At 43.2% G+C, this 23,101-nt stretch overlaps 1 protein-coding gene across 31 annotated transcripts; it reads left to right on the top strand.

Moving 5' to 3' along the window:
- Window positions 1-1,187: 1,187 nt before the first annotated feature.
- Window positions 1,188-21,299, top strand: CD47 (CD47 molecule). Of its 31 annotated transcripts, none has more exons than XR_014945709.1 (13): window positions 1,188-1,308; window positions 3,045-3,395; window positions 4,638-4,682; window positions 8,028-8,117; window positions 8,472-8,543; window positions 10,343-10,444; window positions 10,826-10,918; window positions 11,269-11,364; window positions 12,908-12,997; window positions 14,260-14,291; window positions 16,041-16,170; window positions 16,771-16,798; window positions 18,948-21,299. XR_014945709.1 is itself a non-coding variant. In XM_085546361.1 (13 exons), exons 1-12 carry the CDS (start codon window positions 1,263-1,265, stop codon window positions 16,794-16,796), a joined length of 1,068 nt encoding a protein of 355 aa, XP_085402487.1. In that variant the 5' UTR covers window positions 1,188-1,262; the 3' UTR covers window positions 16,797-16,798; window positions 18,948-21,299. The 31 variants fall into 31 exon arrangements, 28 of the variants coding, with proteins under 28 accessions (XP_085402487.1, XP_085402562.1, XP_085402502.1 ...); XM_085546361.1 differs by having other exon boundaries at window positions 16,146-16,170; XM_085546436.1 differs by lacking the exon at window positions 16,041-16,170 and adding an exon at window positions 1,865-2,100.
- The last annotated feature ends 1,802 nt before the right edge of the window (window positions 21,300-23,101 follow it).

Raw genomic sequence — 23,101 nt, 5'->3', positions numbered from 1 at the left:
CGGGTTGGAAGGGACCTCAAGGATCATGTAGTTCCAACCCCCCTGCCTGGCAGGACCACCAAACATACACATTTACTAGATCAGGTTGCCCAGGGCCCCGTCCAACCTGGCCTTGAACACCTCCAAGGACGGGGCATCCACAACCTCCCTGGGCAGCCTGTTCCAGGGCCTAACCACTCTCCTAGTGAAGAACTTCCCCCTAACATCCAACCTAAATCTTCCCTCTTTTAACTTAAAACCATTTCCCCGTGTCCTGCTTTTGTCAGCCCTTTTGAAGCCAATAGTCATGTCACAGCTAAAAAATACCAGAAGATGAGACATTAATGGGAATTCAGTTTCCCACAGCATTTTCATTCTGCCCTGGCTTTCACTAACTCATCCTCTGTTGAACTTTGGGACTTCTTAGAACATTCACATATATATATATATGTACATGCATACGCATGCATTCCCCAAATATATCCAAGAACCGATTTATTTTCTGTTTTCACACTTCACCAACACACAGGGCTGAAAGCAGAGATACATATTAATAGCTCCAAACCCCTGAGGACAACTCTCCCATTACCAGAGGGCTGCTTGCAGAGAGCCAGTACGCGCCCAACGCAGGAAGGACTGAAGGAAACCCTCCGTCCTTTTGGCTTTAGACCGAGTTGCGTTGCCAAACGGGATGCTGAGAGGGCGGCTCGCAAATCCCTCCGCGTTTTAACTCGTTGGGCCCCTCGATGCTCTCCCTCACAGCGCACTATTGACAGCGGGAGGGGCTGTGGCAGCCCGCCGCGGGTCAGCCCGCCCGCCCGCGCCGCCTCCGGCTTCCCGCCATGCGAAGGGGGATTGCGAACCGCCACCTCAGAGCCGGGGGAACGGAGAGATAAAACTGGGCGCTGACGCTCGCCTGAAAAACACACCCACGGAAGCTCTAAGATCCAGCCGCTCCCGCGGGCTACTCCCAGTTTCCTAGGAAGGGAGGAAGGGAGGGGGAAAACTGCCCCCGGCTCACCGCCCGGTAGACAGCGAGCCCTGCACACTCCCACAGCCAGAACTGCCGTCAGCGGGCACCACAGCCCCAGAGGGCGGCACCCCTGACGGCAGAGTCCGCAGTCGCTCAGTCCAGCTCCGCCTTCCTTCCTTCGTCCCTCCCCGTCCCGCCCAGCTCCGCTATGTGCGCGGCTGCGCCTTTCCAGCCCGGTTTTTTTCCCGTTGCGGCTGCCGCTCTGGAGGTTGGTTGGCAGCGGGCCGTGCTGCCCAGCTGGCGCTCCGCCATGTGGCTGCTGACCACCGGAGCGGTTCTCGCCGTCTTGGGCAAAGGTAGGTGAGGATGGAGGGAAAAAGGGACGGAGCCCGGCTCGGCCGATGGCGGGGGGTTCTGCTGGGAGAGAGCGGCCGGGGAGACGGCGCGGAGGAGGGGCTGGGCTCTTCGGAGGGAGCTGCTGGGAGGAGAGAGCCTCGGCGGGTTCGTGCCTCAGCCCTGTGCCGTCTGCGAGCCGCCATGCGCCGAGCTGGGGAGGAACCGGGCATGGGCTGCTGCCCGCCGTCGATTCGCTCCTTCGAAAGGATCGGCGTGTATCGGTGAGCGCTTAGAACGTCGAGTCGCTTCCTCTTTAGCTGGAAATCTCTTTGCTCGCTGAAATGGAGCCAGAGCGGGATGTTAATTCGTCCTGCGAACGTGTGAGCTCTAAAGGGAAGGAAAACAAAATAAATTTAAGAGGGGGAAAACAAACAGAAGGGATGCGAAGTCTGTTCCTGGATGAACAGTGGAAGCTGGAGAGCCGTCGTGTTGGATTTGGGTACGGTGTTGGGCTTGATTTTCTTATTTTTGCTTTTCTTCGCTTTTTTTTAAAAAAAAATATTTATTTTTATTTAGTTACGTGGCTAAAAAGGCAGCACAGCACTGTCTCTGAGTATCATTCACTGTGAAGTGCTGCTCTGCACAGCGAGTGTTTAATCGTAGTATTGCTCAGGTTGGAAAAGACCTAAAAGATCATCGAGTCCAACCACAACCAAACCATACTACCCTGCTGCTGTTAATTACGAGCTCTGGGAGTCGGTAGTAAGCTCTGACTGGTTTGAGAACATGAATACTACGTCTGTGTCAGACGCGTGAGTATTGGGACTTGGCGATCCCTATGGGTCCCTTTCAACGCGGGGTGTTCTGTGATTCGAAGTGGCTGGGCTGTGACTCACTGCAGGGTGTATGAGTGTGCTTACAGTTAGGGGTGGCGTTGCCTTATGGTAAGTAGTCGGCTTTTCTCACCTTTGGGCTTTATCAGGCGAAGGTAGCCAGGCGTTCTGAATGATTCATGGTGCTGGGAATTCCGGGAGCCGACTGCTGTTCAGCTGAGCTGTGGTTTCGTATGAATGATTGAAAATATTGGAAAGGAAGAACTGAAAGCTTTCGTACTTGGCAGTCAGGCTAATTCAGTTAACCTTCCTTCGGCTCCCTGGTGTAATGCTGATGTCATACTTCGTGTTAATCTCAAGAACTGGGAGTGGATCTTCATTCAGATCGAGGCTCAGCATTGAATTTGGGTTTTTCTTGAAACAGTGGTTATTAATGCTCTTTTAGAACTGGGGGGGGAGAGAAAGGTTAGAAGTGGCAGCGATGAAATGATAACATGATTTATTTTTTTTTCCATTGAATGATATTGCTAGATGCACTAGTTCTAATGGCTTATTAAACAGGAAGCCTGGTGTTACAGATCCTACTTTCAGTTTTGTTCGCTATATGCTCAAATGCTGAGGATCTTGCCTTGCGTGTTACTTGATGTACACTCCTCCAGTGGGCAGGAAAGGGGAAATAAAAGGGACGTGCTCAATCTGCAGGCTTTTGGCTCCACCTGGAGTGAGAAACAAATGAGGATCTGATATTTGCACAGTACGTGGATGTTTTTCTTCTTGTTACTCCCTTGAAGCAGAGTTTTTCTTATTTCAGTGTAAGAGTACTTATTTTCCCAAGTCTCACGCTGTCGTGCTTTTTCTTCTGTTTCTTCTCTGTCATATTAAGAACTAATGCTAAATGTGTTCATTTTCATTCCTCTTTCCAGGTTCCACCGAGCTGCGGTTTGACGCAACGAAATTTGTTGAGAAATACGCCTGTAATGATGTAGTTATTTTACCTTGCATTGTGACTAACCTCCGTGAGTCCAATGTTAGCAAGATGCATGTTAGGTGGATGGTAGAAGATCGAGTCGTTTTTGCTTTTCATGGACCAAATCAGAGCTATTACAGGGACCCGTCACTTCCATCGGCTGTCTTTGCTGCTGAGGCGGATTTAGCTAAGGGTGATGCCTCGCTACAACTTAAAAGTTCAGAAGCAAAGGATGCAAATTACACCTGTGAAGTAACAGAATTAAACAGAGAAGGTGAAACAAAGGTGGAACTTAGAACTCGCACGGGTGAGTTACCTGTCATTTTTATTTTTATTTTTTTCATGACATGTTGGGAGTGAAAGACAAGATCTTGTGGGAAAGGGAAATTAATGAATGTCAAAGTGTTATTTATTGAAACTGAAAATACCCAGAGTGTAGCATCTGGGCTTTTTAGCTTGAATGCTGTTGTGTATTATTTTGTTTTAAGTTAGAGGGGAGTGCCTCTGGGGGAAAGATCTGAACATGTTAGTAATGGCTGAAGATTTTGATGAGGTTGGAAATGGTACTGCTAGGTGCTAAGTCATCACAGAATCACAGAATGACCCGGGTTGGAAGGGACCTCAAGGATCATGTAGTTCCAACCCCCCTGCCTGGCAGGGCCACCAAACATACACCTTTACTAGATCAGGTTGCCCAGGGCCCCGTCCAACCTGGCCTTGAACACCTCCAAGGACGGGGCATCCACAACCTCCCTGGGCAGCCTGTTCCAGGGCCTAACCACTCTCCTAGTGAGGCACTTCCCCCTAACATCCAACCTAAATCTTCCCTCTTTCAACTTAAAACCATTTCCGTTAGGCTTATCTAGCATTAAATGTTTTCTTTGGACAGTGTTCAATAAAAACAATGGTGACCAAACGATGAATTTCTCTTTTGTGAGGCATTTTACCTTCTCTTGCCTGATGCTGCCCGTGTGCTCTAGTGCCTTAGCTGTTGATCTACTATACACATTCAGTCTGCCAAGTACTCTGTAGGGGTGGTTTGCACGAGATGCTTGTATTGTTTATGTGCTCCGTGCTGGAAGGTTTTTCAGAACTGAACACATTCCATGTACATAACATGTGGAGTCTTACCTGCCCACTGTAGAATTGTCCTAGGATATTTTTTTTGCTCTTAACCGAGTGACAAATGCTGAAAATATCTCTGAGTGTCAAGCAGATGCTGCTTGTGTCCTGCTGCAAACACCTGTGTGGTTTACAGCTGGGCCTAATTACAGAGTTAATCATATACACTGCAAGACAGGTGTAATCCTGAAATAAACTGAGAGGGGTACAGCCACCTTTTTCTTCTTCTTTTTTTTTATTTTACTTGTAAAAGAGGTCAATATTTTAATACAATATCACATATGATACGGGATACCATTTCATATTACTGACTGGGTTTTTTAGCTTTTTTTTTTTTTTTTTAAGCCTTTATGCTTGGAACTTTGAAAGAGATCTCAAGTCTACAAAGTGGGAAACTGATGTAATTTTTTTATATTTCATTTTCTAGTTGACAGTTGCTACGAGGGAAAACCTCTCCCAGTGGAAAAGTGTGGTTAGTGAAGACTTTCTAGTTGCAAGCTTATGATGGCTTTTAGAGAACGTGTTAGAAAATATTTCAGATTTACTCGTTGTATTTGAGGGCGTAACGGAAGGTAAAACAGCTGCTTGCTCCACTGCTTAAGATCTTGTACATAATCTTCTGGTATTTGTTTTAGAGGGACTCCTGAGGAGGAGGTACAGTACGGGAAGGGAGCTTTGAAACGGGCTGGTGAACAGCAGCCATCTCAAATTCACTTTCACTTTGTCGTTTCTGAGCGGTGAGCTCACTGTGTTATTACTGATGTTTTGCAGTTGTTTTTACAGAGGCAATATTATAAGAGCCAACTATTCTCCACTTCACTTTGCAGAAAGCATGTAGGAGGGGGGTGGCAAAGTGAGCAAGATTTTTATGCCACGTGTTTTCCTGGGCAAGTATCTTCACAGGACATTGACCACAAAAATCACAGAGTCACAGAATGACCCGGGTTGGAAGGGACCTCAAGGATCATGTAGTTCCAACCCCCCTGCCTGGCAGGGCCACCAAACATACACCTTTACTAGATCAGGTTGCCCAGGGCCCCGTCCAACCTGGCCTTGAACACCTCTAAGGACGGGGCATCCACAACCTCCCTGGGCAGCCTGTTCCAGGGCCTAACCACTCTCCTAGTGAAGAACTTCCCCCTAACATCCAACCTAAATCTTCCCTCTTTCAACTTAAAACCATTTCCCCGTGTCCTGCTATTGTCAGCCATTTCAAATGTAGGAGTTTCCACTCCCTGCCTAGGCTGGAAGTCATATTAATTTGGAGCTGGCTTCCTTATGTTGGCTTTCAAAACAATGTTTTTATCCAGGAGTTGGAGTTCTGTGAAGCACCGGATTAAGTGAAATGTCTTAGCAAGAAATTCAGTTGTTTCTCGTTTTTCTATGTTGCATGTCCCAAAACTATTGCAAGCATCTCCATACACAGAGTGCTTTTAGACTCTGAGACTTGACCGTGCTTGGTGCTCCCATGTTACAGTGCAATCCTAGCAGGTAGCAGCAGGCTTTGTGGCTGCCTCTCTGTGTTGAAAGTAGCTGGCAATGCCACCTTCAAGTGGTGCTGCTTTTCAGCCCATTTGCTTGCAGTTCATGAGAATGCATCAAGCACTGTCACCAAGATTTGCCTGTAGGGTTTGGTTTAGCCAAAGAATGGCAACGCTGTGGTCAAGTTACTATTCAACATCAGTGTCTTTTTTGAAAATCAAAAGTTGGAATGGTATGAGTTAGGTGAGATGCATTTTTTTCTTGTCATGAGAAAGTGGACAGATATTCCTCCATTCCTCTGCCTCTAGTATCTTTTGTTAATTTGCTTGTATTTATGTTGTAACTGTGGTATAGCTTATATGTCTCCTAAGGAGCCAAAAGCTGGATTAGTTTTTATAGCATCCATGTTTCCATGTGCTGTCTTAACTATGGCACAGCAGAGCTCCATTCTTGGGATCCTGTACCTAGTTTCTTTGACTTGTTAAACCCAGAGATTGAACTCGTGGGTTTTATAAGCCCACGCTGGCTATGGAGCGTGTTCCTTAAGGTGCTCTGTAGTCCCAGTGAATTAGTAGCACTAGATATTTTCAAAGACATGTTTCTGTAGCATCTGAACACAAAACAATACAGCTGAAGACCGATAGTAAGCAGTGTTTATTGCCACCAGAGAACCACAGACTTGCTTTCCCTGGTGTTTGATCAGTTTGAGGGTTAAACCCTGTGCCAGTGCCACAGTTGCACTGAATTTCTGCTGAAGCCCTTTGCTTCAGTGATGTTATTACTAACAGGGGGTCATTACTGCAAGGCACATTCTAATTTGTTGGGAAATCTGTTGCCTGTTACTAGAGTTATATATTCCCTGTGGCAATAGCGTAGTGCAGTACGTGTGTACCACTAACACATGCCATGCCTTGGGATTACGGTAACTGGTACCGGATTGCAACAGCTGCTGTTGTAAGAGTCATTTCCTTATGTTGGGTGTGAATGTTAACGCGGGGTGAGAAATGTGAATGGCACAATGTGAGCCAGGAGGCTGACTTAGGCACAAATATGGGAGAAGTCAAACGCAAAGATCAGGCATCCTAAGGACAAAGTATTCCTGCAATGCATACCTTCCACGTGATGATTTTTACCATCCTTTTCCAAAGAATCTGCCAAAATTGATGTACCTTTGCATGTAGTACTGTTCATTTGGGAGGGAGGGGGGAGGAAGGGGTGGGGCTGGAAGCAATGATTCGGTTTGGAAAAGTGTGGTCTTACCATGAAATAACGCTTCCTTTCCTTTTAGGTATTACTGTTGCTTTAGAAACGTAAATCTTGTCTTTAACAGAACAGTTGAACCAAAATAATTATGTATAATAGAAGCCTTTAATTTCTACTTGAACTTGCTCCCTATGGAATTCGTGAATTTCGGTCTGTCTCCCAAGGTGTTATTTGCCATAGAAAGTTGTGAGGTATTGCTACTTTAATTCCCGTGCTTCTGGAGCTGCAGGTGGAGTTTTGAGATGAATGTGGAGAGTAAGTGCCAGGAGTATGCATCTAAATGAAGATTAGACTTTTCTTTGCAAATGAGTGTGGAGGCAGAGGAACAGGGGCAAGTATAACATAAGAGAAGACAGCTTTGGCTTTCACCGTGTAAGTTTAAGTGACATGATTGGCAGAGACGCCAGAATGAACTGCATTTTCCAGTTCGATGGAGATGTTTTCAGAATTGCATGTTGGATGGTGGCCTGCACGATCTCGCAGCACTTCAGCTGACTGAACAACCTGAAGGCATCCAAAATGCATGGGGGGAGCAAAGCTAAATGGATGGTGATTGGAAGACTTGGAGGATGATGTGTGGCTTCTAAAATTACTGAAGCAGCATTTCCTTCTGATGTAGGCTGGTTCCTGTGCTCCTTATCACACATGTGGACGTTGTTCAGGAATTGTAGCAGTTGGGAATAGAGTAGAGCAGCAGGGGAGGCGTCATATTGGCCATCATTGTTGCCTAGCTGTGGAAGCTGAACACAATGTTTCTGTGTTATTTGGCTTGTGCTGCCACACAATATTGCAAACGTACCCTCTGTTGCACTGGAGATTAAGACCTTCAGTTTGCAAGTGTTACAGTTAGTAGGAATACTGAGGAAAAGAAATAGGTTGTCACACAAGACTAGGGTGAAAATTTCATAGGTAAAAGTTGTGGCTTTCATAGCATTAAAACTTAACACAGGCTAGCTATTAAATACAATCTTACACAGTCTAGAGGACAGCTTAGAAGGAGCAATATGTGCAAAGCCAGTAACTTGTTGTGTGCTTGTTTTCCTCCTCCCATTTTTCTTTGTTTATTCTCTAGAGCGGCAGTTCAATCTAATCCAGAGTATCGTCATCTCAGCGTTGCTGATCTTCATTATCGTTCTTTGCTGGGCTCAGTTAGGTGTTATTGGTGAGTATCGACTCTAATTCTTTGATTTGTCTTCAGACTGCTTATGTGAAAGGCACCTGTGCAGGTTGAAAGGTGGTGCCTAAATCTAGAAGAGAGTGTGTGTGTGGGAGAGTTGATCCGGCTCTATGTAAGCATTGGCAAGTCATTGTTTGGTTTGCTCTGGAGTCTTCTCCTGATCGCTCAAACTGTTATTTACATCTCTTTGGAGAAGGCACGATGTTACAGCCTAAAAAGTCTGTTTCTAACAGAGCTAGTCTTCTGTATGGTAATGTTTTTTCTGCCAGTGTTGTTTCAGATTAGGACCTATTTTGCATGTGTGGAAGTTGACAATGTACTGTTCTTGATTAAAACAAGGTACTGGAGAAGGTCCAGAGAAGGGCAGTGAGGCTCATGAAGGGCTTGGAGAATCAGCCCTACAAGGAGAGGGTAAGAAAGCTGGGGCTGTTTAGTGTGGGAAAAAGGAGGCTGAGGGGAGACCTTATCACCCTCTTCCAGTTCCTGAAAGGTTCTTACAGTGAGAATGGGGCAGGTCTCCTCTCACTAGTGACAAGTGACAGGATGAGGGGAAATGGCCTCAAGTTGCGCCAGGGCAAGTTTAGGTTGGATATTAGGAAGAACTTCTTTACAGAAAGGGTAGTTAGGTACTGGAATAGGCTCCCCAGGGAGGTGGTTGAATCGCCGTCCCTGGTTGTGTTTAAGAGCCGTTTGGATGTGGTAGTCAAGGATATGATTTAGTGTAGGGTTGTTAGAGTTAGGGTACTGGTTAGGCTGCGGTTGGACTTGTTGATCTTCAAGGTCTTTTCCAACGTGGGTAATTCTATGATTCTATGATTCAAGTAAAGTTATACATTAGTTTCTTGGCACTGGCAGAGTTGTAATTTTAACACTGACATCAATGATTCTGTTAGAGGTTTTCAGAGGCAGCGCATCTGTCTGTGTCAGACTTCCCAAGGCATTCTTCACACAACGGTGTCTAATGTGAATGCACTGTAGGGTGTGCTTTATATCTTACTCTGTTTCAGATAGTTCCCCGAGGTGTAATTTGTTACATCAGTCTTTGAGCTTTTACAGCCTTTTTCAGTTTACAGGCTTCTGCTTAGAGTCAAGTCCATAGGAGGTGATAGAAAATCACACTCAGAGCGATTTATAGTAATCACATTCAGTTATCTAGATATACTTTCCTTTGGTAACTTCTCATAAACTTCTGAAAGTGAGAAGTGAACCTTTGAAGGTCCATCTGTGTTCAAAGGTTGGAAACTGATACGTAGGGATCTTTATGATTTTATTTCCAGAATGTTTGATATATTTTTTCATCATTATTTATAGTGATTTAAGACTCTGATCTGTTCTGACACGTTCTGGAACTGTCATTTGTACCAGAACTTGCACATTTTTAGCGTTTAGAGAGCTAAGTGCTAATTGCCCTGGGATAACCATGGATATGTATCCATGGAGAAGCAATTGTTTTATGGGAGTAAGTTGAGCCTGCTTGATTTTATTGCAAGCTCTGACTTCTCTGGAGAAAAGCAAACCCACTGCCTCCAACTAATTAGCTGTGGGTGTTCTTACTGTTTTTCTTCCTTATAGCTTGCAGAACTTTAATTAACCTGTGAATCCAGCGATGCTGTGCTGTACCTTTAACTACATTAGGAACAAATGTATTTATTAAACTGGGTGTTTCTTTCTGTGTGTCACCATGAATTACACGTTTTGGGGGTGATAGTTGAAGGTGTTCTTCTTTGTTTGGGGTTTTTCTGTTAGTTTGGTTTTCCTCCAGGATTAACTTTGAAGCACTGAGTGTAGTGTATCCATCACTTAGTTTTGCATTTGTGTCTAATGTTCATTATCAGGCGTATCTGTAATATGAAAGAAGTTTCTAGAACAGGTATGCAGGATTCTTTTTCTACTGCTGCCACTGCTTCAAATGAAGTTGCTGGTTTAAATGATGGTCATTTTTAGGAGTGTGGCTGGGGCCCCGTTCTGTTGGGCAGTGTGAATGCTGTGAGTGAGTTTGAGTTACAAGGAAGACCATTCAGTAACACAACTGTAGATAACAGAAATCTTTCATAGTGTTTGGTGTATACCCTATTTTGATAGCATTGCACCCGAAGGTGGTATTAAGATTTCTAACTAAACAGGCCTATTATAAAGCGTGTATTTTTGTGTGACAAGCTGCATGTCTGATCAGTGTCCTCACGCTTTTTCTTTTTGGTTTTGTTTTGAAGCGTTGAAATGCGAAACTGTTCGTAAGAGGAAAAAGGACGTTACTATAGCATGTAGCATCCTCACCGTCATCGCTATTGTAGCTATCGTGCTTTTTATCCAAGGTAAGTGTAACAAAATTGTCTTCCTAGGTTAGGGGAATAAGAGCACAGATGAATCTCTTCCTTACTGTCGTATGAAATTCATTGCCACCTCTTTACTGCCACCTACTAACTTTACAATGAAGAAAACTCTAGAATACAACAAAACCAACACTGAATGTCAGATCCTCGTAGGTGTTCGTGGGGGGGGTGGGGTTGCAGACACCTAATTGTTTTCTGTTTTCTCTGCTGCTAATGTGGATAAGTATTAGGGGCTAGGGAAGCACTTCTGCTGGGATTCTTTGGAGACCCTGAAAATTTGATGGTGATGTTCTCCTTTTTTACTTTGTGCTTTGTTTGAACAAAGGATTTCTGTTGTACTAATTTCTGTACAACTGTTTGCAGATGGCGGTATTAGAATGAATCAGGTTGGCCTTGCTTTTACCGTACTACCTGCTGGGATGCTGATGGTGCTTCAATACTCTATATTTAAATTGAGTGAGTATTTGTTTATTCACCAACTCCAGAACTTTCTGATAGAAATGCTGAGTATCCTCCTCTGTAATTTGCATAATCTATGTACTATTTCATTTTTTTTATAAGTAGATAATAGGTGCTGTGATAGCATGCTGGCTTCCTGACCTTCACAGTGTCCCAAAACAAAACTAACACACTTAATGCAGGATCCCAAGTGACTTGCCCAGTTAATTCCACACACTGACTGGCCGAGTTTGGGATTTAAGTGAATCTGGGTTTTCTTTGTGTGAATGACCTCCCTTCCATAGCACTGGAGCTGCCATTAAAACTGACAAGTTTCTTTCCCCCTCTCCCCCCACCATCTTTTGCAGTTCTGGATCATATGACACGCAGTGGATACGCTCTGTTAGGCTTTCAAGTTGTGGGTTACCTAATTGCTGTAATTGGCTTTGGACTGTCTATCTCAGGTAAGAAATTTATCTTCTGAGAAAGTGCCTTTTTACTTTTGTTTGTACCTGATGTTTATTTCTAAAACAAATATACTGTGGAAAATAGCTTCAGTATGTTGAGTGTTAGCAAGTAACTCATGTAAATGGGGCTACTTTGTTAATGCTCTTTTATCTGGTTAAAGACAAATGGCCTGAAGGCACTACTGCATTATCAGTTTCATTAGTATGAATATATCTGGCACAACTGCATTCTATGAGCAATTGCCTTAAAAATAGTTCTTTGAATTGTTTTTAGTTTTTGCAGCAGTTGTGCCCTGAATTGCCTAAAACAACCATTGACCTTTATCACTGAGAACTAAAGTATTTAGAAACAAGACAAATTAATCCCAAATAGAGCTGTAACTGTTTCCCAGTGTTCAACAAACAAGTCAGAAATTCGTTGTTAATCTTTGCTTGTGTGCAAATTGTAACTGAACTGCTGGTGGCTGGCATTGAAACAACTCAAGAAGGTAAATACAGAAACAGTGAACTTGGACGCATTCTTGAACTACGTAAGTCTTGTGGTGGCTGACATCTTGTTCTAGCTCTGAGAAAATCAACCACTGATGTAAGGGAGCACCAGCTGTACCCTTTCCTTTGTTCTCCCCCTTCTTTGTCCTCCCACCCCAAATGAGCACCAAAAAAAACCCAGTGACTGAGGAGAGAGTGGATTTAGGATGCCTATCCTTAGTGGTATGTTTAGTTGGAGCACGCATACTCAGGTTCATTCGAGGCACTGGTACATCTGATTTATCGTTTCGTAAAGACATTCTTCATTTTAATCTTTTATCTGATTGGAGACGTAAAAATAAAGCTTCTCTTTGCAATGGGTTCTAAAGAGTTCTCCATTCTGAGTGAAATGATGAACCTTTCAGTGGAGCCTTTGATTTGAGTTTTTTGTTTAGTATTTACAGAAATATTTGTGAGGAGAACCTAAGTGTTGTCTAGTAGTATGTAAAAGTGAAGTAGAGCTATAGGAGATTCCTGATAGGTGAAGTGTTATGTTCTAGGGTGATCCTATTTGGGTGATGGTTTTATTGCACTCAACATGAAATTAACACTCTTTTCAGGAGGGTGTTTTTACGGGTCATACAGGGTAGGTGTGAGCTCTATTACTGTAAGTTCAGCTCAGTGACCTTTAAGCTCATTAAAAAGAGCCCATCTTGGGATCACTTCACAGGTAGTTGCTATCACAGAATGGTCCCAGTTGGAGGGGACCACAAAGATCATGAATCTCCAGCCCCCCCAGACACACACCTTTGCCACAGGCAGGGCCACCAACTTCCCCATTTAGTACTAGACCAGGCTGCCCAGGGCCCCATCCAACCTGGCCTTGAACACCTCCAGGGATGCCCCCCTTTAAAGCCCTAGAAAGATGTGAAAGTAGTTAGGGAAGGGGTTTGAAAGAAATTAATCACTTCTGTTTTTTATCAGACCTATTTATTTTAGGATTCATTTCTTTCTCAGAAGTTTGTTATTTGTCAGTTGATATGATGTCTTGCTTTTTGTTTTTTTTTAACAGCCTGTCCTTCAGTCCTTCTGTCTGTTGTAATTGCCGGCATAGTTATTATGGCTGTTGCGGATCTTCTTGCTCTGGTTTATGTCTATAGTTGTAAGTAGCATCCAGTATTCTGCACTAATTTGATTTATCTTAGATTTCACCATTACGTAGTTTAAAAAAACAAAAACAGAGAAGCCCTGTGCAAGGCTGTCTGCTTACGTTGGCTTTTGTTTCACAGAGACTGTGGAATATCTTGAGTAAAAATAAACCTTCAGGAAAGCCAACTCTGCAATAATTGTGTTTCAGCTGTACGATGTCTCACTTTAAGCTCTGCATTTGCACAGTTGCCTAAATGAAGGTTAGATCTAAAAGAGCAAAAGAATTTCAGGCAGTCTGTGGAGGAGGGTTACAGGGTGGTGTAGGTAACAGCTTATTGTAGATATGAATTTGAAGAAGCAATATCTACCTAATGATTTCCACAGGTTAGATGTAAGTTAAAATAAGAACAATTTGAACAAGGACCTTTTATTTCAGTGAATTCTGGTTTTCTTGTGCTTATTGCCAGGAGTAAAAAATAGCAACACTTTGTTTCAGAAACTGATCTGGTCACCAGATCTCCAAAAGAGGAAAGACCTGAAGGTATAAAATCCAGTCAGGCCTGCTAAGCATAAAGCATATCAACTCTGTGTGATGGAATGTGGTGCAGATATCTCTAAGCTGGTTCACCCCAGCCTAACACTATGTGGACTTTATAATTTGTGTGTGAGAGAGCAGAGAAGCTTTGTTTGCTTCAAGCTGTGAATGAAGGCTCTTCAAACAGCTTGTCAGTCTGGATTCAGAACTATACAATTGAAGATGCGTTGCTTCCAGAGTTGGGCTGGTTTGTGCAGTCATCTAGTCTGCATGAGCTGTGTGATCTTCCCAGTTCAGTATGTGTACACTATGTTTGGCATAGCTGGAGATAATAGGCCCTGAGACCAGGCGGAATTCTATTAAAGGAGAAAATAAGACAGAAGATGCAATGTCTGCTAACTGAGATGAAGACAAATCAAAGCACGAGGCAGGTCTTTTAGCAATGACAGTGGGTTGTTTTTGACACTGAGCCATTTACAAAGCTTGTAAAAAATAAGTACAAAGAATAATGTATAGTGTAACTCATTTTTACAGCTGAATGCCTTCAGTGAAATGCTAGATTGCACATCAATATTTAGTTCCTAAACAGAGGAAAGCTTAGAGGCTTTTGGAATTCAGAGGGAGTATTAAATAGATGCGGGTAGAGGAAGCTGCAGTTTTGTGTTGCTGCTCTTCCAAGTTAAACCAGTAGATATTTTAATTTGGTTGATCGTTTGTTCTTTTAATTTCTGTTGTTATAGGTTCCAGAATGAAAGATCATCAAACTCCGAGGGTAAGCTTAAAATTAATAAATTTGGGGTGACTAGATGGCTCAGGGGATTTTAGTGAGATACTGAGCCTTTCTTCACTAGTTCCAATTCAGACCAGGTTGGTAGCAAGCAAAAGTTCTGGCTGTGTAACAGATGTCTAATGTTGAGTGAGTTGGTGGTCTCCATTGTCCCTATCGAGTGCGTCTCACAGTACTGTAACTGCAACCCTTCTCAAGTGTTGTGCTCAGAGTTTGAAGGGCTGTCACAAAAAGGTGGTGAATGTGAATGGAAGTTTGGTGTCTTTACAATGCACTCTTAGGCATGAATTTATGAAGGTCATTGGTTAATGTTTGTTGTTGTGTTTTTTTTTTCCATTAAGGTGAGTGCATAACATTTTTGATGTTGGGTTTTTATGTAGGTGGCTTATAAGAAAGGTTTAGGGCTTGGGTTTGTTTTTTTTCCCCCCATGGCCTATTACTACAGAACCCTTAATGTTTTCTTCAATTCCCATCTATACAGACGCTATAGCTTTTATCTTTTCTGATCTTCTTTTAACGCCCCTTAATTTGATGAGTAAATCTGGAATCAGTGTGTCTGTCTTTAGGTCACACAGAACAAATGGAAAAGCAGAGCATTTGTTTTCTCACTAAGGAAAGCAATATAAGTACATGGAACTTAGACATTTTTTATATACATATGTTGTTTTTTAAAGAAGAGAGAAGAAGAGGAGGTTCATGAAGCTCACTGCACTTCTCAGCTCGTTCTTAACAATGAATTACTGATGCGCTGCAGTCAAAATGCATTCCTGCCTGCTTGTAACATGCTCGTGTTTACTTGTAAAATGAAGGCAAGCAGAGCAAGAGGAGGCGGGTTTTTTCCCTTAGTTTTTCTCTGTAGATGAGCTTTGATATCCAAATCAACACGTGAGATAACAACATCCTTTGTGGCTGTTTCTCTTTGAGCTGTTTTCTCCGTGGGGTAGTTTTATATCGCAGCAAGGATTTGGCAAGTAAAGAAATGCCCGTGATCTATCATGTCGTGAACATTATGTTACTCTGAATTTGAGACAGGAATAAAGTCTAAAGGCTCTGCCACTAAAAACACACTTCCTGTAGTTTAAGTTAATGGTGTGACAATTTGTACCCGTCAACTTAAAGAAGTCACAGATAGACCTGGTGAAAATTGTGTTAACGCATTGGTTGCTTCCACTGAGGGCTGTTCAGCATATTTGTTTTGAGGTAATAAACAGAGGTGAAATCATTTTGCAAATACACTTTTATTCTGTGTAATCTAAAGACTAAGGAGTACTTACTATCGGTGGAGGGCTTCATTTTGTCTGTGGGGCGTGCTTACAAAATGATGCTTGATTCTTTCTTGAGGCTGAGGGGGAGAAGGTGCGTATTGTGGTATCTGCCGGCTTTAACCACTTGCTAATTTGCCTGCGTTATTTCTGATGGTTCTCTGCCAGACTAAATGCACAACTGTGGTGTGTTTCCTTCTGAGGAAGTGACACACGGTTGCTCGACTCATTTTCCTTTTAGTCATGCTGTTTTATTCCTAACCATTGAGCGAATTGCAGAAATAAGCCGGTAGGTTTTAGGGGTTACAAGTAGCGCTCCCAAACCTTCTGCTGCCACCTACAGGTATCGCATCCAAGGGGAAGGTTACGCTGGGGAAAAACCATCTGGAGAACATAGTTGTTAATGTTTAATTTCGGGGGAAAAATTCTAGTCATGAATTTTATTAACGTCCGGCTTTCTTGATTTTTGTAGAATCACTACTTACTGTATATGTCAATTAGAGTAATTTAACTGTGGCGAGCCAAAAGTAAACATGAAGACATTTTATACATATATATATTTTTAAATGTTTTGCAGAAAGCTGTAGAAGAACCACTAAATGGTAGGTGATATTCAAGGCTTATCTTCTAATTAAGGGATAATTATGGAAGTAGTTAAAGAAAATGATTGTAGTTCCCAATGAACAGCAGTGAGATGGCAGATGTGTCAGTTAACGTGGCTCTGAGTAAGTTTGGTCTCCCACTGCAATAATGTCTGCAGCTCCAGACCTGTCCTACACTGCCGCTCCTCCTTGCCAGTGCCATCACTTGGCGGCTGTTTTGGGACCGTTGTAATATCTCAGTATATTGTGCCCATCCCTCTTTTTTCCCCTCCCCTTTGAAGGTGGTGTTAATACTGTTTTATAAGTGTTTATTTTAGTGGAAAACGTGTGATTCTAGCAAAATCTCCCCCCATCATTCAAAACAATATCAAAGCTACAGTTTTGCTATTTCCTTGGATTGGGAAATTGTGGTAGCACTTAAGATACAGGAAACTTAGTGAGAAACAGATGACTAAAACATAATTTTGCTGTTCTGCTCACTAACCGGCATGCTCACTAGTAGCAAATTCTAAAATTAGTTGTAGAATTAATCTGAACATTGATTGTGAAGTATTTCTTTCTGTCTGGCCTGTTACTAATCCACTTGCTTGGCTTTTAAAGATACAAAAGGAGCGATGCAAGAATGATGGTGAGTCCACTTACATCTTCAGCTATTTATTCTAACATTTACTTGGGGATTTGTATATTCAGGATTGGCCTAGTGCTTGGAGGGGAGGTTTCAGTGCAGGTGCTGCTCTTAGTTAAATCAAATCTGATTTCATCTTCTTAAACACTGGCAGTGTTCAAGAAGCATCTGGATGGGGAGCTAGGAGATATGGGTTAGGGGTTTTCTGTAGGTATGGTAAAGGGAGGACAGTTGGACTAGATTATCTTATAGGTCCAACCTTGTGATTCTATGATTCTATATTTAATTGACCATCGAGAAAATACTTTCTGAATTTTCTAAATGCATATTTTCTGATGGAAAAAAGTATATTTCTAAACAGTGAAGGGGACAGGATGGTGGGAGAGCTGCTGGATGGGATGGTTCTGATTAAATGTGGGACAACAAGTACTGCTTTTGTGTTGGTACACTGTAATAAGATGCATGTATTCTTCTATGTGTGGTGGGTGATTTGATTTGTGTGGAAGCTGTTTGATGTTTTAAATATTACTAAACATCAGCTCGGTCTCATTTGGGAAGTTTAAATTTGAGGTTAGATGCTTGGATTTCAAATGAAAGCAGTTGTTTACTCGTGCTTTTCTGTACTGCCTTTTAATGGGGGTAGGATAAGAGAGCACTCGATGCTGTAGATAGTTCTGCTTATTGCTGGAAACTGAGCAAGCCTGTCATGAAGTATCACTAAACCTTAGACCTGAAGCTTCTGCATCAAAATACAATAATGTGCTGGTTAAGATAAAGAGCAGGGCCACATGAAGCCTCCTCATTTCTTTGGAAATATTTTCGTGTCATGCCTAGAAGGCACAAATTGACAACATGACAGTAAGTGATACAGTAGGCAGTCCTAGAGCTGGGGCAAGTTATGGCAGCTGATTTCTTAAGAACAGGCTTCTTTATAAATACCATGCACTGCTAGATGTTACTTATGAGTACTTACACCAAGTGTGTGATTCATCTCAGTGCACTCCAGGATTGCTTTCTAAATGAATACGGATAGAAATATTTTCACAGTTCAAAGGCCAGCTACGTTGGTATCTGCTAAATGCACCGCTGAGAATGTGTAGCAGTCAGTATGAGCTGAAGTAGACAGGCAGAGTGGAAAGTAGGTCATGCTTCAGATGTGACAATTCCATGGCTCAATATCAGGAAACAAACAGATATTTACTGGTCCACTGAGTTCTTGTTTCAAAACTCTCAAGATGTGACATAAGATCAATACAGCTACCGCTCACTGTGGAAAGCCAAGGCTGTATTTTGCTTGGAGATTCGCTTTTAGTATGGCTGTTTCTTCTCAGGTCTCCTCTAAGCTCACAGAAGCCTGCCTTTGCATTTAGCATTGAGATAGGTCTTGCAAAAGCACTGGTGCTGCAAACCATCAATTTTGGCCTGAGTTGTTTGTTTTTTTTAAGATGAGGTTAAATTCCTGACTGATTTGTCCGCTTTGGAAGATGGATGTCTTCTTTAAATAAATAAAGGTTACACTGGAATACGTATACACTGGAACAGGCTGCCCAGGGAGGTGGTGGAGTCTCCTTCTCTGGAGATATTCAAGACCCGCCTGGACGCCTACCTGTGTGACGTGGTGTAGGGAGCCTGCTTTGGCAGGGGGGTTGGACTCGATGATCTCTAGAGGTCCCTTCCAACTCCTACAATTCTGTGATTCAGATGGAAGTTAAGAGTTTTAACTTCCACGCTAGGGGCAGGCACATTTTGAGCTGTACTTCAGGCTTTTCCGGCCCCTTGAAAATTCACTCATACGCTGCAGGGAATAAAACAGGTGTTGAAACACACTGGTTCATAACATGGCACGTGGAAGAGAATGAGCATTAGGAGTAACAGCAGAGTTGGAAACCGCTGCACCTTATTCCTATGCATAAGGTGGAACTCCAAGGCACAGCATCTACTTTGCTGTTGTGGAGAGACTGAAATAGCAGTTGCCTGTTGGTTACTGCTCTGCCAATGAGCTTAGCATTCAAACAACAGACAACTTTGAAGGGGGGTTGGGGGCTGAGAAGGCTTTTTCTCTTTGAAGTTGTAGCGTGGGCAGTTCAAAGTGCTGCTGGTTAAAATATTTCTGTGAATAACCCTATATACGTTTATCTTCTTTCATTTTCAGTATTAAAGACAGAGACCGAACCTACTGCAGAAATGCGTGATGTTTGAGAAGTACACCATTGTTTGTACACCGTGGCCTTGAAGATGCACTACTCAAAGAGAAGAAATTCAGGAAACTCGTTGTTTTGCATGTGTGGCAAAAGTGCTTTTGATATAAATGATGTAATTTTGTATAGTCACAGCAGGAACGTGTGTGTTTGCCCAAGCGTGATCTTGATTTCTTTTGTTCTGGTATATACGGTGTGCTTGAGGGTGAGAATAGAAAAAGCACTGTTTGCCCACTCCAGCATCTCCCTGCAGTATACTTAGTGGTATTACTTTCAACAACTCATCATCAGTCACTGCTTTGATCGTGGGCCTGCTCAGCCCAAAGGTTGCAATGCCATTTAGACTATTGTTTTCTTTATTTGTGTGCATGGGCAAGGTATGGTAGCAATGTCTGTGATACAAGCAGGAAGCAGGGATTGTACAAATACATTTTCCAACGTTCAGCAAAACTTTTATATAAAAAACGAAATGCTTCGACACAGACCTGTATGGATGCAGATTTTACTGCCGGCTCTCCTGAAGAGATCAACCAAGATATCTTAATTCCACAGAATGATAACGTTCCTGTCAATAGACAGCACTTGTGTATGCTGTGGTGGCCCATACTTTAGTCCGGTGAGAGAGCTCCCAGTGCCTCTTATGTCTTCTTTAAACAGGAGCTCAGCTCTTGGAGCCTGATTCAGCACAGGAATTGCGGAGCATTTAGTAACTTTCACACTGAATGTGGTTCATGTGTTTGTTCACGTTGTGGAGTTTGTGGTACTGGAACCACACACAGTTTCAGGTTCTCTTAATGGCTGTGTTCGTTAAACACGTTGATGCTTCAGAAAAGGTGACGTTGTCCTCTTAGAGTGCTCTTAGCAATTTTTGAATCTCTTTTCTTGAATGGAGATGGGAGTTATTTCATTTCTGACCCAAATCTGTGTTCACGTTATGTCACAAACGCATAGAATAGAATTTGTGTAGGAGTCGGTGAGAAGCAGTGAGGTTTACTTGCTGTTATATGTATGTGGCACAGATAAAGATCCACAGATAAAGATCCACGTAGGATTGATTCTATAGAAGCTGCACATTCCATGGGGTTTTAGCGTTTACAGCTGCTTTGAGAGTCGTTCCAGTATAGCTGACTTCATTGACAGTTGCCAGAGAACTCCCCAGCTTCCATTTCTACTAGGCTGATTTCAAAGGCACGTGTGGTTCTCTCCTAATGATTTGAAACTCTGTTTTGAAAGCTGTTGCCAAATGGTAGCGTAATAATAAAATCCACGTCTTCAAAGATTCTAAATGTTACAAGTTTCAGGTTTGGATGTTATGACACAAGGGTTTGTTGCAGATATCCACATGCAGGCTCCAAGTCTCAGCACAGACAGTTTGCATCAAGAATTCAACTGCATAGAATTGAAGTATCCGATCTTAGAATGTTCCCTCTAACAGATTTCTTGCAATGGCTGCAGGACTGAACCAGCAAAGCAGCCCTTGGTGCAGCCTTCCCTAAAAGAGGTGAAATTGGCCGCAGTGTAGGGAGTTCCTTGTGATCAGATGTTTAAGAAGCAAATACAGTTTAGTTGTTTGTCGATTCCTGTCAGATTTCAGCTCCTAGTATACGAATCTTTTCAGTACAGGTCTTTCCATAGTCATAGCGATCCACCTAGACATGGGAGGCATTTCTCTGTGTTAACAATTCAATATCAGAACTGAATCTGGTTGAGATTTGCTCCTCATTCGTTAATGATTCATTTTGGTTTGTTGTAAGTAGAGCAGTTGAGCAATTACACGAAACAAACACGCTGGATTCTCTTGAGCTATCCTGCCTTACAAGAAACAAAACCCACCCCACGTATAATAGCTTTATGGCAACTACTGCAAAGGAAATGGCAGTAGGATCCGCTGTGTGTCTCTGTTGCGATGAGGCCAGGCTGTTACTAAGGGCTCTACTGAAACATCCAGAACTCGGTGGCTGTGTACAGCCTGCAGAATCAATTGCTCCGGATATGAGAGAAACCCAGTGTTGTGCTGTTGCTAAGGGCTCTGCTCTGGGTTTCTTGGAGGTGCAAATTTAACAGGGGGGAGTTACAAAAGTCATCGGTCTGCCCAGCCCTTTCCCACCGGTAATTAAAACCAAAGTTCACAACTGTATGACACCATTCGTGTTTGTATGTATGCGTGTATATATAAATGCATAGACATTTTAAATATCTATAGTCTTTACTCAAGAATATGTTTTTATTTATGAAACATGAAATGATTTTTGTAAATATTGTGCTAATATACTGAAATAAAGTCATTTTAAGTTGTTTTTGTCAAAGGTTTTTCTTGTTGATGTCTCCTCAGGGAGGTGGTTGAGTTGCCATCCCTGGATGTGTTTAAAACCATTTGGATGCGGTGCTCAGGGACATGATTTAGTAGCAGAGGGTTGTTGCAGTTGGGGTTGTATGGGAAGGTTGTGGTTGGACTCGGTGGTCTTTAAGGTCTTTTCCAACCTGAGTAGTCCTGTGCTTCTGTGATTGAACTTATGGAACTGCCCTGCTAAAAGCTTAGTCACTTAAAAGCTTAAGCCACACACTTTTCTGTGTGTGAATTTCTTGCACACCCTGCACAAACTTAAAGAGTGAACCATAAGTTGAGAGTGATTCTCAGAAATCAAAGAGATTTTGCCTCAGTCTGCAAGGGAAGGGAAAATAATGCCGTTCTAAATGTAAGGAAGTGGTTGGAGAGTAGCTCCATGCAATCATTTCATTGCATGTGCTCAACATTCTTCCAGTCATATAAACCAGGAAGTCAGTCTAAACTTGAACTGTCCAGTTATCGTGGATAGAGCTTGGGTACCATCAGAGCTTGATAATTGAATGCTTATTACTGTAGTTATCTGCCTGATAGAAGAAGTGAGAGGATCTCTTTTGTGGGGTGTGGGATTGGAATCTTGCCATCCACCAGTATGCCCGGGTCCTATGCTGTGGGTCTGTGCTCCATCCTAACATCCCCAAGGTTCTATTGGTGGTGGGGGTAGCTGTGACCCAAGTGCAAGACCTCGCGCTTGAACTCACTAAACCCCATGAGATTCCGCAGCCCTGCTGCTTGATCCTGTCTGGGTCCCTCTGGATGGCATCCCATGGGGAGTTACGGTTTTCTGCAGCCTAGAACTGTGGGAGGAGGACGCCTGGCAGGGCTGCAGAGCTCCTGTAGTTGCTGGACTGCTTGTGCTGGCAGTAGTATTTCTGTTTGGGTACATGGGGCATCCAGGTTATTAAACTCCAGAAGAAAATGAATGTATGTGTACAACCACTGCTTCCCCAGCCAAAGCAATGGGCAGTAGCTGGGGTCATGGAATCACAAGATTGGAAAGGACCTATGAGATCATCTGGTCCAACCTTCAACCTATCATCATTGCTACCCACTAAGCTCCTAAACCAGATCTCACAGCTCCTCATCCAGACACCTCATGAACACCTCCAGGGACGGCAACTCCACCACCGCCCTGGGCAGCCGTTCCAGTGCCTGACCACTCTCTGAGAGAAAAAGATTTTCCTTATATTTCATCTGAACCTCCAGTGGTACAAGTTGTGGCCATTCCCTCAGGTCTTCTTTGTTTCCTGGGAGAAGAGGACAAACCCCTCCTCATCTCAGCCTCCCTTCAGGAAGCTGTAGAGTGCAATGAGGTCTCCCCTGAGCCTCCTCTTCTTCAGACTGAACAATCCCAGCTCCCTGAGCTGCTCCATAAGGGCTGTGCTCCAGACCCCTCACCAGTTTTGTTGCCCTCGGAACACACTCCAGGGCCCCAATGTCTTTCTTGTAGCAAGGGGCCCAAAACTGAACACAGACTTGAGCTCTTGAGCTCTGCTGCCACTTTAGATTCCTCACCATGCTGCACAGTAGCAGCCTTCCAATTAAAAGCTCAGGTCCCTTTGATAAGCAATTAAGTGCTAGCCCAAGCGTGCCCTCAGACCTGTCTACACAGATAATAGGAAGCTGATGAGCTGCACTGAGGAGGAAGAGAAGGATTTCTGCCCCAAATGGCTCACAGTGCCCAGCATAATTTTTGAGTCAGAGGTTATCGCTGCCCCCAGGTGAGCCACAGCCAGAACCTGCATTCAGTTCTGAAAACAGCAG

The sequence above is a fragment of the Coturnix japonica genome, chromosome 1 (genome assembly GCF_054131305.1).
Source record: "Coturnix japonica strain WE chromosome 1, WE-NBRP24, whole genome shotgun sequence".
NCBI classification, from domain to species: domain Eukaryota; kingdom Metazoa; phylum Chordata; class Aves; order Galliformes; family Phasianidae; genus Coturnix; species Coturnix japonica.
Note: the sequence above shows the minus strand (reverse complement) of the source record. Positions and strands in the feature narration are given on the sequence as shown.